The sequence below is a fragment of the Rhea americana genome, unplaced genomic scaffold (assembly GCF_003343005.1).
Source record: "Rhea americana isolate MKP2758 unplaced genomic scaffold, rheAme1 scaffold_17, whole genome shotgun sequence".
Lineage (NCBI taxonomy): Eukaryota > Metazoa > Chordata > Aves > Rheiformes > Rheidae > Rhea > Rhea americana.
In genome coordinates, this window is record NW_028185816.1 from 2,634,219 (window position 1) to 2,649,761 (window position 15,543).

The following is a 15,543-nucleotide window of genomic DNA, read 5'->3' on the forward strand; positions in this document are numbered from 1 at the left end:
GATGAATAGATCTATATTTCTGAGTAAGTTACCATAGGCAAAATAATCTTTTTTAATAGATCTTTTTCTTTCAAAAATCAGCAGTTGATCAGTTGATCAATGTTTTAAGATTTAGATTTAAATTAATGTGTCTTAAAAATATCCCAGATTGTTATGTTGTTTATTTTTAATGATCTTTAAACACATAGTCTCTCCTACTCTCCAATTTGTACATGTTTTGACATTAAAGCTGAAAATGTCTAAGTAACTGGCACTGAGATACTTCATTGTAGTAGTCTATTGATAACCTGGCATCAAACTCCTTTTATGAAAGCAGCAATCCTAACTCTAACATGCAATCCTAACTTGAATATGAATTGCAGGATATGATCTTTTCATTTTGAAAGTTTTTCATGACTTGCAGACCCCCCCAAATCCAAACCACTCTCCCATAATTTCTTTGGTGATGCAGCAGTAACATGATAGAATGCCCCCAACACCTACAAACCTTGTAAATATTGTTTTACAGACCATAAATTAAAGCTATTTAATACATAATAGAGGAGGCCCACTGAAAAAGATTTCATATTTTACTATAACTTTTTTCTGATGTGGACAAGAACTATCACATATTCCTCTCTATGAGAAATGTCTTTACACCAAATAAGATAAAGCTTTGATGGCACACAGGAAAAGACACCTAAGAAAAATCTCAGTTCCAGTTAAAAAATTTAACTAGTTATTTTTGAAGAAATCATGGTTACTGCCAAAGCAAAATATATTCTGGAATTGTGTACAAAAAGAAAATTTACCACAAGGAATACAAATGTATCTAGATATAGTATCTGAAGGGGGGTGTCAAAGGGCCGGGAACAAACTCTTTTCAGTTGTCCCATGTGACAGGACAAGCGGCAATGGGCACAAGTTGAAGCACAGGAAGTTCCGCCTGACCGTGAGGGGGAATTTCTTCCCTGTGAGAGTGACGGAGCGCTGTACCAGGTTGCCCAGAGAGGTTGTGGAGTCTCCTTCTCTGGAGATCTTCAAGGCCTGCCTGGATGCAACCCTGTCTAACACGCTCACGGTGACCCTGCTGAGCAGGTAGGTTGGACTAGATGATCTCCAGAGGTCCCTTCTAACCTTACTGATTCTGTGATTCTATGATTCTAGATAATATGATATAAACAAGTGTGGTTAAGTTGTTGCTCTGCTTGGGCTACCAGAATATGGCAACATTGCTTTTTGCACCCATGAGAACTTTTTTAGAGATAGCTCCATCTACACAGGGCATTGTGTTCTGCCATAGAGATAAATTCCGAGAGAGAATGTTGAGAGGAAGGAAATTAATTATAATAAATAAATGAATAAATATGGAAAGTAGGGCATAAATTATGGGTAGATTTAGTACACTGTTACTGTAGCAAGTCAACTGAATATGGCTGTGCAGCTGAGCTGTTCTTTTCAGCTTACAGAATGGCTGGTTATTAAGATTAATGATTTTTGTATGCAGAGGTTCCTGATCTCTGGACTTCTTTGCTCTAAGTGTTACAAAAAGCATGGTAACCATATTACTTAGTTTCATCCCCACAACTAAGATAGATACATGTGCTATATGCTGCTGTCAAACATTTTAAAAAACTATTAACTTAGCTTGAACTTCCTCTGCTGAATGAAAGCCCTAGAAAAAATGTATTTGAGTTTTAAGAAAGGAGAGACATATGAATTGTTGTATCAGAAACAAAATTAGGAGGACAGCCATACCTTTAGGTATACATCTTTGAAACTCCCCTTTTCAGCAACAGGAATGGGCTACATTTATTTGAAACGACAATTTGACTTCAGTTCTTTATGCTTTTGTTGGAATACACAAATACAGTAAAACATGCTGCTACATAAAATAGAGAGACTTATAAAAAGATATTCCAGGACGCAATTCTTCAGTGTTTTCTATTTGGATTATCAAAACAGTGCATCTTTTAGCTCAACATACTGGCACAGAAAAATACAAAGAAATTATCTCCCTAGAAACATAATTTTATTACCCTAACTGTACATAAACTTTGTATTTCAACAAATTAATTATACTAGATAAAGCCAATCATAAACACCTTTAATGAAAAGCATCACTTCTGATGACATAGGCTACTTCGGTGATTATTATGGAAGTGACTTTATACAAAAATTACAATAATTAGCAAAAAGCATCCCTAGAAAGCTTTCACTCTGACGATTATTTGGCTAATCTTACCCAGAAATAAATGGTCTGTTTTGTCAGATCACATGTGCACAGACAGCTTTACTAATCAATAAGTATGCACAATATGAATAAATTTACAATCTGGAGAATGATTTAAAATATTTTATATTTGGCAGAAGTAGATTTTGCTTTGTCATTCTTTCTTAGTTTATGTATTATCAAAATTGTCCAAGCAGGTGTAAGCTTTGGTAAAGGTCAACACAGTAACAGACATCTTATTTGATATTTGACTAACGTGGTCTATTAATAGCATAATGTTTAAACAAACAATACATGACATTTTAAATACTTTTTGAAATTTTAATCTCCTATACGTCCAATATTGCATTGGGTAATCTCAGAAAAAATGTTAAACCATTTTCATGAATTAATAATCAGAAAACATCTCACAAAAATAAAATCCTTCGGTTAGGAGAAAGCGGCAGCAATGTATCTGAAAACAAGGAAGTCTCAGGAAAAAAAAAAAATCTCTGCCTATACATGCCTTGCTAAAAGTCTCTTGACACAAATAAAAGGATCCTCCCCAACATATGGAGGAGCTGCTATGCCCTTCCGGGGATGGTCTGTAGCTATGTTCACCTCAGGCACACCAAGGAGAGGTGAATTGTCAAATGTAATTTCAATCATCGGGTGGCTTGGTTGAGGCAGATTAGTTGTATGCAATCATGATAGATAGTTTATCCCAGCCCCAAACTGCCGCTTGGGAAATCTTGCACGCAAACGAACAGAAACTCACTCATTATTAGTGTCAAGAAGGTATACAGAGGCAAAATTTGGTTGGCAGCCAGGCAAGATGAATCAAGGCGAAAAAGTGACCAATTGCATGTTCAAAATGGAAATTGATAGGCGTGTTGTAGTTTGGAAAGATTTTAAACTGCAGAAAAGTCATACATTATTAATTATTCAGAGATAAATATTTAAAAAGTCTTTCTCTATGGAGAAATGCAATTTTTAAGTCAATGTAAATTACATGTATAGTGTCCCAATTTTAAATCTTTATCTCAGAAGCCTTATTGTAGCAGTCCAGAGCACTACTTCTTATACCATTTTAGATATTCCTATTCAGTAAAAATATCATGAATTTAAAATTATTCACCAACAAAACATTTTAAAACAAATAAAAGGCATCTGGATATTAGTATTGCTGATTATTTGCAAGCCACACAATCACTGTAGCCCCTAGAAGTCGAGTATATGGTCATATTTATCACCTTTACCTTTCCAAAAGTATCTAAATATTTAATGAACAAATCAGCAAAATATACCTGTGTGAGCAATCATAATCCTTGGTTCTTTAATAAATAGCAAAAATTACTAAAAGAGAATGTCCTCAAGTTTCATTGCCTGAAGTGATATGCTCTGACAAATCTAACAGCTCTTTCTGTGTCATTCCTAATGCACTTGTCACTCAGTATTATCCATCCTCATTAATGACAATGGGAAAGTTTATCTTGGGAACACGTTTTAAATCATCCAGTCTTTACAATGGGACCATGAAATCTCTTACAAAACATGAGGCGGGAACTACTCTGACAACAAAACCCCTTCCTGGCAGCTTTACTCTTAATTCCTGTTCAAGGAATAATGTATATATCTTAAAACCATACGGAATAATATATTAGATGAAACTTGAAGCAAGAATAGCTAGTTTAATTTTGCAAGATAGAAAGCATTTTTACATTTTTTTTTTTTTAGGTTGCAAACAGAAAACATTTTAAGTAATGTAATTTTGTATAGAATCACATTTCATACTTTAGCAAGCAAAAAATTTCAAAAATGACTCAAAAATACTCTAACAATAGTTTGAACGATCATTAACTAAGCCCTTTAAATAAACTGTGATACTTCCTCCCAAATAATGATTGCTAACTGACTACTACTGGCTTTTTAGAAATTCTGCTTTATCTGTAAATAGCTTTACTAAATATCTGTATTGTAAATATAAATATTCCAGTCCTGCCTAACTTTCTCCAGTGAATATTCTGCTTTGATTGGCAGTTCTGAAAACCAGTAGCTCTCTATGTCAATGCTAGGCACTTGCAACAAATAGTGCACCTATTCACCTTACTTTGGATAATATAATGTGAAAACTGCAACATCACTTGCCTTTCTTTTCGTAAGCTCACTTGTGAGAAATAACACTAACAGCTTTCCATAAAAGCAATAGTTAACACAACTTAATTTAATGTCTTCTCTTACATTGCGTTCAACAAATGGCAATCTTCTGGCTCAATTCAAAAGGTAACAATGTAATTTCCAAACATAAATCTGAGAAACTAAAAATAACGAAAACCAGACAACTGATGTAAGAGAGTATTTCAGATGGGCATATTTGAATGAGCACATACCACTCCTAAACTGAATGTGCAGAATAATATATAGCTGTCATAAACTATGCAAATCTGCATCATMGTGTAGATGAGCAAGATAGGAGAGGCAAAAGTACAGAGACCATGATACAGGTACAATTTTGTAGTTCAGTCTACAAAAGAACATAGCTAACCCACTGACAAAATCCTTTCAATGTAACACTTCTATCTTAAAGCCTTACTCTAAAAACACAATGAAAATTGTCCTTTGTAGGTTTAGGAGCGTTCAGTAACCTGAATTTGTTTCTTATGACTTTTTCAAAGCCAGAAAGTCCTTTTTAAAGGCATTTTAGGATCAGGAAAGAGACAACACAGACCCAAGCCCACCTCAAAACTGTGTTTTTTTCATGCTGTAACTGTTTTCCTAACAGTTCCCAAAGTAGCAGCCCATGGTTTCTTCAAACAGACAGAATAAGACCCAAGCCAAATCTTCCTTTGCTGTTTCCACAAGTTATTGAAAAAGAGAGATTTTTTGGACTATTTCACAAGATTTTAGTAAGCAGTACTGATTATCTTCTTCTGCAAATATGTGATTTATTAAAAGAAAAATTACAAATAATACTGTTTTCAATTTAACTGTTGAGCAATATGAGAAATACTTCATCAGTAATTTCCTGCCAAAATATACAGCAAACCTGAAAGAACAAAACTTAAACAGAACACTAATAAAAATAAAACAATGTGAACGTCTAGACATTTTGAAATCACTATTTTAAGGTTATATATAAAGTTAAACAGAAATAAAAATGAGCTTAAAATGCATTCAAAGGCAATCTTAATTTATCTTAATTTACCAAATGCCTCTTTAGTTAAGCAAAATGTGGATTCTGTGTAACTATGTAGCTTCTCAAAGCATCACAGATCTCCTGTTAGTTACTTACTGGAATATCTGCACACATTCAATATTTATGTTGTCTTTCTCTCTATCCATTTTTAAACAGAATTAAAGAAGTAACTAAAACTCTGCCAATAAAATGACAGGAGGGCTATTTTTAGTAGAGATGATGATGCAGACCTAGCACAAACAGCCCATGGCTATGCTACTGTTGAGGATCAAATCTAGATACAACTACTAAATTCCTTCTTATTAATTCCTTATTTGAACAGTAACAAGAATTACAAATTAAGCACTGGTTTATCTCTCTTAATAAACACTCATCCTAGATGCAGAATCATTCCTCCCTAGGTTACTGCAGCAGAAGCTCATGTAACTCCTGTCACATTACTCTTGGGTAGCAGAAGGTTTGTTGAAAGGGCATTCGAGGCAGCATAGGAAACCTGTAATCAGCCCAGAACTGCAAAGCCTTATTTTAAAATGTGAGAAGCACTGATTATGAAGTATGTGGTGTTACCTCAGGGTCTTCAGATTGCAAACCTGAGATGTAACTGACTGAAGACACTAAAGTGTTTATTGATTAAGCAACACACTAGTAAAAAACTAATAAAACAATGGAAACGAATGTAGGACTCACAAAATGTAGAACTGAAAATAAAATGCTACTGAGTTGGTAACATATGGTAGCTAATGCAGCTGAGGGATGTGTTTAGTTTATGTATCACATATTACGTGCATCAAGATGGGTACAAGCTGTGGCCACATCTATGAGTAGCCTTTCTTTGGTCCAAGTGCCAATGGTGTAACTTTACCAGACCCTACCTTATTTCTGCTCTCAACCTGCAAGGGGGTGGTGAACACCATCAGTTCAGAAGGACAGCCATGTCTTTAGGCAAGAGTAACAGAACAGTCTTTCCTTGGTCTTTTCTAGTCTTATGCCAAACATGATTTAAAATTAAATGCAGTGAAAATTACATTAAATCATTATATCCCCTTATAACCACAGGCACTTCAGGCTGCATGGTGAAGCTCTCAGAAACAAGAAATACACAAGTTTAATTCTTACTTTTGTTCATCTAATGGTGCGTTGGCTCACAAATAAAAGCAAGTAAGGGTGCATGTCCAAAAGATATATTCCACTAGAACAGTGTAATCCTTGTCTAAGAACAGTGGGATGCAAAAAATGAAAAAAGAAAAAACCCACCATTCACAGACTTCAAGCTTATCTGCTAACTGTTTATTTCTCAACTCCAGCAGGAGAGTCTATAACTAACCCAATGAAAAGGCAGTACACAACACCGCAATTCTCCAAACACATGAAGTGTATTGCTTAACATAATTAGTTTTAATTCAAAACTGTGATAGATATTCTGTGCATAAAATGAAGACTTTAGAAACCCCTCAACATTCAGTTGACATGCTCAAGATGTACACCTTAAACATCCATATGCAAGTCACATGAGGCCACTCATTTTCGAACAAGTGAATGTACAGCTCCTCAGCAAACATTACTGCAAATCTTAAAACTTTAACTATTAAGCAAGTAGGTTACTTAAGACTACCAGGCACTGTTTTGGATGCAAGCTATAGCCATGTTCTCCAACACAGCAATATTCATATGCCTCCCATGTAAAAGTGACCGTCTTTTTTTGTTTTCTATTTTTACTTTTAAACATGACTGAAGCAGACATGTACACTGCCCAAAGATTAGTGGTTCTGAAGAGGACAAGATCATCCCTTTTGGTAGTTATTTTCTAACATACGAATTTTGTAACCCTCAGAGCGGAAACTCTTCAGTAATTTTCGTTATAACAGACTGGAAGCAGGATAGAAGAAGCTAAAGAGCACAGACAATGTTTTTATCAACTACAGAAAATAGATTTCTCAAACCTTAAATTCCTGAAATGAGACATCTAAAATAAATTATTCTTAGAAAGTGTTATCAGTTTTTTTTCTGGAAGTCAGCAGTCTGTGGCTAATAAATGCACCCCAAAATCATTTTTTTTTGTTTATTTATTTAAGGACATTGGTACAAAGCTTTAGTTACTACACACAATACAACTCCTTTTCACTCTCTTTCAAAGGAAGGGCTGAGAAAAAAAAGGAGCTGAACTTTTATTCAGCAATATCATTCAAATTCAACTTATTACTATGAAAGGAGGCTAATATTATGTTATTAAGCTGGAAAGAAATACACCTTTAAATTAAGTAAAGAATATTTATCTTCTTGGAGGTAGTCTTACCTGATATTGGTGGTGGTTCTTTAACAAGGAATGAGAAATTTTACAGTGTAGTAGCATTACAATAGAGTCCTTTGAAAACCATACATAACACCAACCAAAAAAAAAAAAAAAATCAGGTTAAAAAAATCAGAAGGAAAGAACTGTGCGAAAGACAGCAATAAAGATGGCATGGCCAAAATCTAAGCTTATTTACGCCTTAGGCCCTGGAGTTCTCAGCCACTTTACTTTTAACAATCTACTTTTTGAATACTCCTCTTAGCCAGGAATATCAAAATAAAATGTATTCTGGAATTCAGTCACAAATACTGCTCTATAATTTGGTGAAAGCTGAAAGTAATATTTGCACAACAGTTACAAAACAAATTTTTTCCTTATAGAACTTTGTATTCTACGTACATTTTTTCTTTTATCCTATTTGTGGGACCTCACTTCTGTGAAGTCTTTCATACTAAGAATAATAACACCAGGTTGCCTTCAACAAAAATAAAAGCCACTGGGATGTATCTAGATGTTGACAGTTAAGGGAAATCTTCTTTCTGACTTTGTAAGAGTCTTTCTGACTGAACTCTGTTCAGCAAATGGTTTTTGCAGAGGTGAAAATTTTAAAGAAGCTATAAAATTGTGGTTTACTTACAAATTTATGTTCATCCAGAATCATATTTTTTCATAAGATTGGAAATTTTAACCAGTAGCAATTTGCATAATTTTGGAATCTGTTTGATTAAGCATGTTACTAGTCATAGCAAACATTTTGCACTGTTTCTCTGTTTTCCTGTTAGATGCCATATTTTAACCTTGTCTCAGTTTTAGATGGGCTATCTTATAGTTTCCTTAGTTACAGAGTACTTTGAATCTCTTTCTACCCAAACATCCAATCAAAAGCATTACACAGCACCGAGATAAAACGATCCAGGTGACTGTCCAACTCTTCCACCCGGAGATTGTTAAGTTTTCCTTTTCTCATTTTTTTAAGCAGCACTGAACTGCTATTTCAGTGCTTTAATGCATTTCAGTAAAGTTCATACATAATGTAGGTCTGTGGATTAGAAAATGTGATTTCCTACGAAAAATCAAAGCTTTTGCTTTTATTTTCCTGCATTTCCAGAGATACATAAAATTTACATGTCTGTTTTACTATGTAACAACAAGACTGAATTCATTGTTTTTTGTAAAATGTGAGCATTATACAATTAGGAAATATCGTATTTTAAAAAATGGTATTTTCAAAAGTATTTAATGGAATTGCACTCACGACCTGCTAAGAGCTAGTATGAACATGCTGTTTAGCCCTCTTAGCTTCTTCTGAAACACCCAGCATCAATACCCTTCTAACTTACATCCAAGAATCTTTATCTATAAAGTGTTAATATTTTAGTGAAAAAATATTACTTGTAGATAAAGACTTAACTAGCCAACATTTGTAAGAAATGTCTCTTTAGCCTACTTGTATTCTAATACTAACAAATTGGGAATATGGCAACTACTTTATTTGTCTGGAAAATACAAGATAATTTGACCCATTTATTTACAGACTGAACAAGGCCAATCCATTTCATGGCTGCAGCACTGACCCTTAACACAGAGCCTGTGAATGAGCAGTCCATTACAATTTGTACAAGTGACCTTTAACTGCATTAATGGCTTTGTTACATGTTCTCTCATTGCTACAACACAATTATGGTATAAATATTTCTAAACAACATGATTATTTGTCTAAATAAAAACATGTATGAGTTTAGTTTACTGATGAGGAACTACAGAGACACTATATTATAACATAAAGGGAAAAGTTTTGAAAAAATGAATGGAACCCCTGATGTTATACTTTCATAACACTGAACAAAAAGTAAAACAAATTTAAATTATGACATAAATTCCAGGATATTACAAAGCTTAATATGCAATCTGAAAATTAATGTCACCTTTCTCTATTAATCTTAAGCAAATTAATTTACATTCTTTAGTATAAAACAATGAGGTGTGGATGAAATTTTCAAATAAAATTTCTTCGCATTTTTGTTTTGTAATATACAAGTGTTCTGAAATTGAATATACTGTGTGAAACTTATTACCTGATTTCAGTTCTATGTATCAACAGCATTCAAAGTTTTTTTCCCTAGTAAAAGGAGCATTTCAAGTATTGTTTCACTCCAAGTTACTATAATTTAAAAATAATCTCCTAAAACTTTATCTAAATTGTACTGTCACAATTTAAAACACGTTTATTTATTCCAAATTGTTTGAAAGAATGTAATACATTTTTGACAGGCAGTCTTTTACAATATTGAAATCAAATCCCTGATTTCATCAAACCCTTCATATTCTGTGCCTTATTCCTGGAAGGCTCATGCCAGAATGACTTAGTTTGATTTTCTTTAACAATGGTAGGTTGGCTTGACAGCATCTGACAAAACAATTCAGTGAAGTACACCATACCAGGTAAAGAGAACCTGAACTGGCTACTAGATGAAATAATGCAGAATGGAGCTTGGAATTATGACAAAATTAGTTTTGAGGAGATTTTTTTTTCTTTTTTAGGTATTACTAACTTCAGATAATAAATGTTATAGTATGGTATTAGTGTCTTTTGACCAACATTTAAGTAAGACAGTGCTAATGTCTCTGTTAATATCATAGGGAAAATGGACAGGAAAATCAATGCAATGGTGCCTCGACTGGCATAAATTTCCTTGGAATTTTATTAAAATGTTTTACCTCTCTGTGGTACAAAATTTATATTTCCCAGATTTCCCTGAATTTGAGTCCCTGAGCTGAAGTGGAACATCCAGCATCAGAGGTTTGCAAGGCAGGATAGTAGTTGCTCAAGCCGAGCTGAGGAGGAAGTTTTCCATATAGCTGGCAAATACATGAGGACTAGATGCCCAAAAGATTTTATCACATTAGAAAATTAGAGAACTACACTTTCTATAATATTTCAAATGATATTCTCTCTCGCCTTTAAGCCAGGAACGGACAGACAGCTGCTCACAACGTTGTTACTCTCCATGTTGGTTAAAGGAGGTTCCATTCTTAGGCTATGAGGCCTTAATATGGGTTCAAGAATCATAACGATGCCAATGCATGATCTTAAAATACAAGGAGTTGCTTTTATTATCTGGGTATATTTTACTGGATTCTCAAAATTAATAATATATATAGTGTATTACATGACTTCTGGTATTACACTGTGAACTTCACCTCAGCAAAAAAGAATTCATTTGCATATTTTACTGACCAATTGCTACAGAATTATCACCAACAAGCAATGTTTTGTCTTTTAACAGTTCAAAACCTCACAGACTGTTTTCTTTAAAATATTGCCTAAAATAGTTCATTAAGTCAAACGCATTTATTAAATTCAAAATCATACAACTTCATAAATGCTACTCAAAATTAATCAGAATTAGGATAAGTCAATAATGAAGGCTGCTTCAAGCAAGATTTTTTTGGAAAAAGCCTAAAGGAAGTGATGCTATTAGACGTGTAGTGCATACTTTCTGATTTTTCTCATAGAGGTGGAGGTTGGTATAGCATACTTGTACATCTTAAACATATGCTGATCCTATATGCAATGGTGATAACATCTCATAATATCTCGAATATCTCATTAATGATCCTAAACCAATATGTAGTACATATCTGTTCTTGATGCACTTAATAATTACAAAGTGTTTCAGGGAACACAATTAAACCATATAATGACATGATAACATCCTGATTCACTTAAGACCAGACTTGTGCTGGGTTAATACCACAGTAGCACGCTGCAGCCACCAGTTTTGACCAAGTCTTACAAACCTATTTTGGTAAGTAAAGAGTAGCAGTGGCTAATTGTTCTTATTTCTCCTTCACAAAAAAGCTTGCCACAGCACAGTCTCTATAAAATAAGAAATGAAAAGGAGATTATACACATGGAGATTTCAAATGGCAAGTAAACTCCTGCGTTTACTTGCCAAACTCCCTATCTTAAAAGGAAAGAGTTATAAGTGTTTTTTGCCAAGTGCCACTGCTGGACACATAACATACATGTCACTCTCTCGAGTTACAATTAAATCTTGCTCATTTTGGGAATCAGCTATTTTCTAATAATGCCTTTATTGGTAGACAAAAAAAGGTTGTTACTTTAATGCCTTTGGAAACGTAGATTTATTATTATATATAGACTCAAATACTTTTATCTGTGATTATGTTTCCTTCCAAAGACCTTTTGCTCTGGCAACAATGAGTACTACGTAAGGGAAAAATGCACTGCAGACAGAGTGCTCCATAATACCATTATTGTACCTGCCTATCACTGAGAAACTAGCAACTTTACTGCCACAGAATCCTCTAATTCTGATTTTCTTCTCTTCCGCTTAAGAAACACCTCTCAGGAAAGAATATTCTGAATTCATACATTAAGTTTAAGTTTTTGAAACCTCTTTTTGCTCTGTGGCAATTCTTTACATATGATACTTGACTTCAAACTGAGCTATCTTTTGCTGGTTCTAAAGATTTTTTCTTCTGTATCATATAGGTGTCATATAGCCATTAAAATAAAGTCTTATTAGCTGTCTCTTACATGTATATTCATCAAAATAAAGAAAAATAAAATTTTCACAACACCCATATGTATTCTTACACAAGCTGTACTATGCAAATTACGAGAAAAAGGTTATTCTTATACTACTAACAATTGGTTATTACTGGAAGGCTTACAAAAATCAGCAGTAAAACAAAACTCAGGAATTTTTAAAACTTTTTTTCCCCTCCCCACAAAGTTTCACACTTGCAAATATTTATCTGAATGCATTAAAAGTTTCAATTGTAAATACACAATTCCAGAGATTTATGTTGACCAGCCACTAACAAAGGCAGTTAATCAAATATGAATCCTATCCAACTGTCTTGTCAAACCAGGTAATGATGTCCTGCCAGCCAAACTCAGAGGGAACATGTGAAACAAATACAAAAGTAAACAGGCCTTAAGCCGCCCAAGGGAAAGTCAGCAAGATGGCAATTTCAATCATTTGGAATAATACTAAAGCAGCCTTAGGCTCTTCTCAGAATGGAAACATGTCACTGTTACTGCAATATTTCAACAAATCAGAATGCAAAAGAAAGGAACGCTTATGTAATCACAGCCACGGAGCAGCACTTTCCTCAATGTTTAAGTGGAAAATAATTAAGAGGAAATTCCTTTTATGTGAGAAATTGTATTGTACCCAAACAATAAAGAAAAATAATGTTTCCTTAGAAGCTTATACAATTGAAAAAAAACCTATTTTAGACACAATTTCCTTTAGTTTTGATACAGGCAGTTTTGGAATGATGAAGAAAAAGTGCTATCAAAAAAGCTATGATGATAATGTTACTACAAAATTTATCAAATGTTGATAAAAGTTACTCTCAGAGGTACAAACCAAGCAGAAAGTACTTCAAATACAATTCAGCTGAAAAGTTTTGTTAAGATGAATGGGTTGTCATATCATTTAACTGAGAAATCAAAAAATATTTCAAATATTTGGGGAACTTACCTAATCAGTAAACTTTCAGTATGTGTCTAGTCATGTAGCCATCTTTTAGTCAATCATCAGAAAATCAAAGGCAAATTGGCATGACTCAACCCAAACTTTAATACCGCATGATTGTGTCGTGTAAGCTTGTTTTGTGCGAGGGCTGCTGTGGTTTTAGCAGAGAGATTAACGACCGGACCTAAGCTGGCCTCCAAACCTTGCCCTGCTGATGCCTCAAGCCCTTTGAAGTCTGACCATCATACCTGGCAAAACAACAGTGGGAACTAGGCTGGTGTCAGATCTAATCAAGTTTCCTGCCTCAGCATAGCTAACTACGGGGTACACTAATTGGCCCAATTGCGGATTATACCTTTTGCTACAGATTCAAGACAATAATTTAGTCAAATGATGGTTTTTATCTCCTTCTAATTAAGATTCCAAAGTGGGAAGAAATAGGATTAGACAGACTAACTTCAAAATTGTGTTCTTTAAAGTGGTATGCACATAAGATAGGTCTACCCTGACAATATTACATATAATATATTGCTATTAAGTAACAAGTGAAGATCTGGGAATTCTTCATATAGCTACTGCAGTTTTTACCATATATATATATATATATATATATATATATATATATATATATATATATACACACACACACAAAAAGAGTTCTACCTCATATTGTAAAAATGCAAAATGAGCACTCATAAATATTCATAAAAAAGCAAATTCATCCTTAAAATAACAAAATCTCTTTAAAATATGTTTCAATCAAACTTACTTTGACGAAGAACATAAAAGAAAAATTCCAATGGCTAAGCAATTCTGCAGGTAGAGTTCTTCTCACAAAAAATGAACACTAAAAAACCAGACTTGATATTAAGTTTTCTTACTGATGAGGGCCAAACTACAAAGAGTTATCTAATTGGTGAGCAATCCAGAGTTGAGCAAATTTGTGCAGACTCCAATGCCCACACTATAAATGGTAACATAAGGAAGAATGGTCTAGTGGTGAAAATCCTTTCTGCAAAAATTTTGCCGTAAGTCACAGGTTGTGGATTTCTAACTTTTCTTAAGTAATTTGATTTTAAATTGACATTTTAAGCAGAGGTCAACATTCTTACCTCAAATCCTGTATAACTAAGTCGATGCTTTCCAAAACTGTAAGGTACTCAAATATATTTTGATTTCACATTTAAGCTACATTCTGAAGAAACCCTAAATATAGGTACACTTTGTATAAATCATACTCCTGCTTGCAATGCGCACCGTTGTGCTGCTTTATGTTTTCACCATCAGAACTGAAACTGACTGCTGACTCCTCATATCCCAACTGCAGAACTCAGTTTTAAGAGATGATATTCATATCCCTTCTTAATTCAACTTTCTCTTCCTCACATTTTCTTAAGGACCTGATTGTTCTAGTCAGACTAGCTGTAGTCTGCCTCTCCTATCAGGAGGAAGTAAAAGTATGGATTATGCATCAGTGAAGTGTGTACAGGAAAATCATAGTATGACAGTCATTTAATGTGTTCAAAAGGACTGGTTTATGTCACTTTAGCTTCTAGAAAGCATACCTCTAATACAAACTGAAGCTATTTAAAAGTGGCCCCAACTGAACAATGAAGCAAGAAACTACTCAAGTGGGTCATCTATGCACCTCTAGAGCAGCAGGTTGTTTTATGAGTTCAATCGCATCCCTGTTGCAAACACTTCTGTCCCATTGCTAATGAATTCTTTATACAGAGCCTCCTGTTTTGTTTTGTTTTTTTCTTTTAAATTACATGACAGATTAGAACCTCAAATACTGCTGACAGAAAAATCATAATCTGTGTTAGGATTTGTAATGAGGAAAGAAGGTCTAAATATTCTAATTCTTAGCTATAACAAATGTGAATTCACTTTGCTGTGAAATTATGGTGCATGCTTCTCTGTATTTCTGAAAACAGTAAAAACGTCTGTATTCTAAAATCAACCATGAATAATTAAAGTTTTCTTTCTAAGGTACTACTCAAAAACAATACAGTTGTTAAATAGTTTAACACCTCACAATGCCTGGTTTCATTAGTTGCATTCTCTGGAAAATCAAAAACATAATAAAGGAGTCTCTTAGGAGGGGGAAAAAAAAAAACAAACCTCCCTCATGCATTTGCCTTTAAGTGGCTTTTGAAGAGGATATCTCTAGTTGAGAAACTTCTAGCTCTCATGCAGAGATGACCTGCCTGAAGAATTGGCTGCATGATTAACTATTAACTACTCTCAATAGGATTAGATAATTAAGGACATTGATGACCATTAATTAGGAGGAGGGCACCTTAATTTGTCACTTGATAGGGCCCTTTCAATGATTTATAGGTTAGGGCTA

General features: G+C 34.0%; 1 protein-coding gene across 2 annotated transcripts in view; it reads right to left on the bottom strand.

The window, feature by feature from the left end:
• The window catches only part of ELP4 (elongator acetyltransferase complex subunit 4), a 153,388-nt gene that overhangs the window by 65,345 nt on the left and 72,500 nt on the right, over window positions 1-15,543 (bottom strand). The window contains exon 10 of one of the 2 annotated variants that reach the window (XM_085300868.1): window positions 7,681-7,749. The exons of the other annotated variant lie outside the window; for it this stretch is intronic. Coding sequence (XP_085156994.1) covers window positions 7,681-7,749 — 69 coding nt within the window. The remainder of the gene's footprint in view (window positions 1-7,680; window positions 7,750-15,543) is intronic. 2 annotated transcript variants of the gene reach the window in all.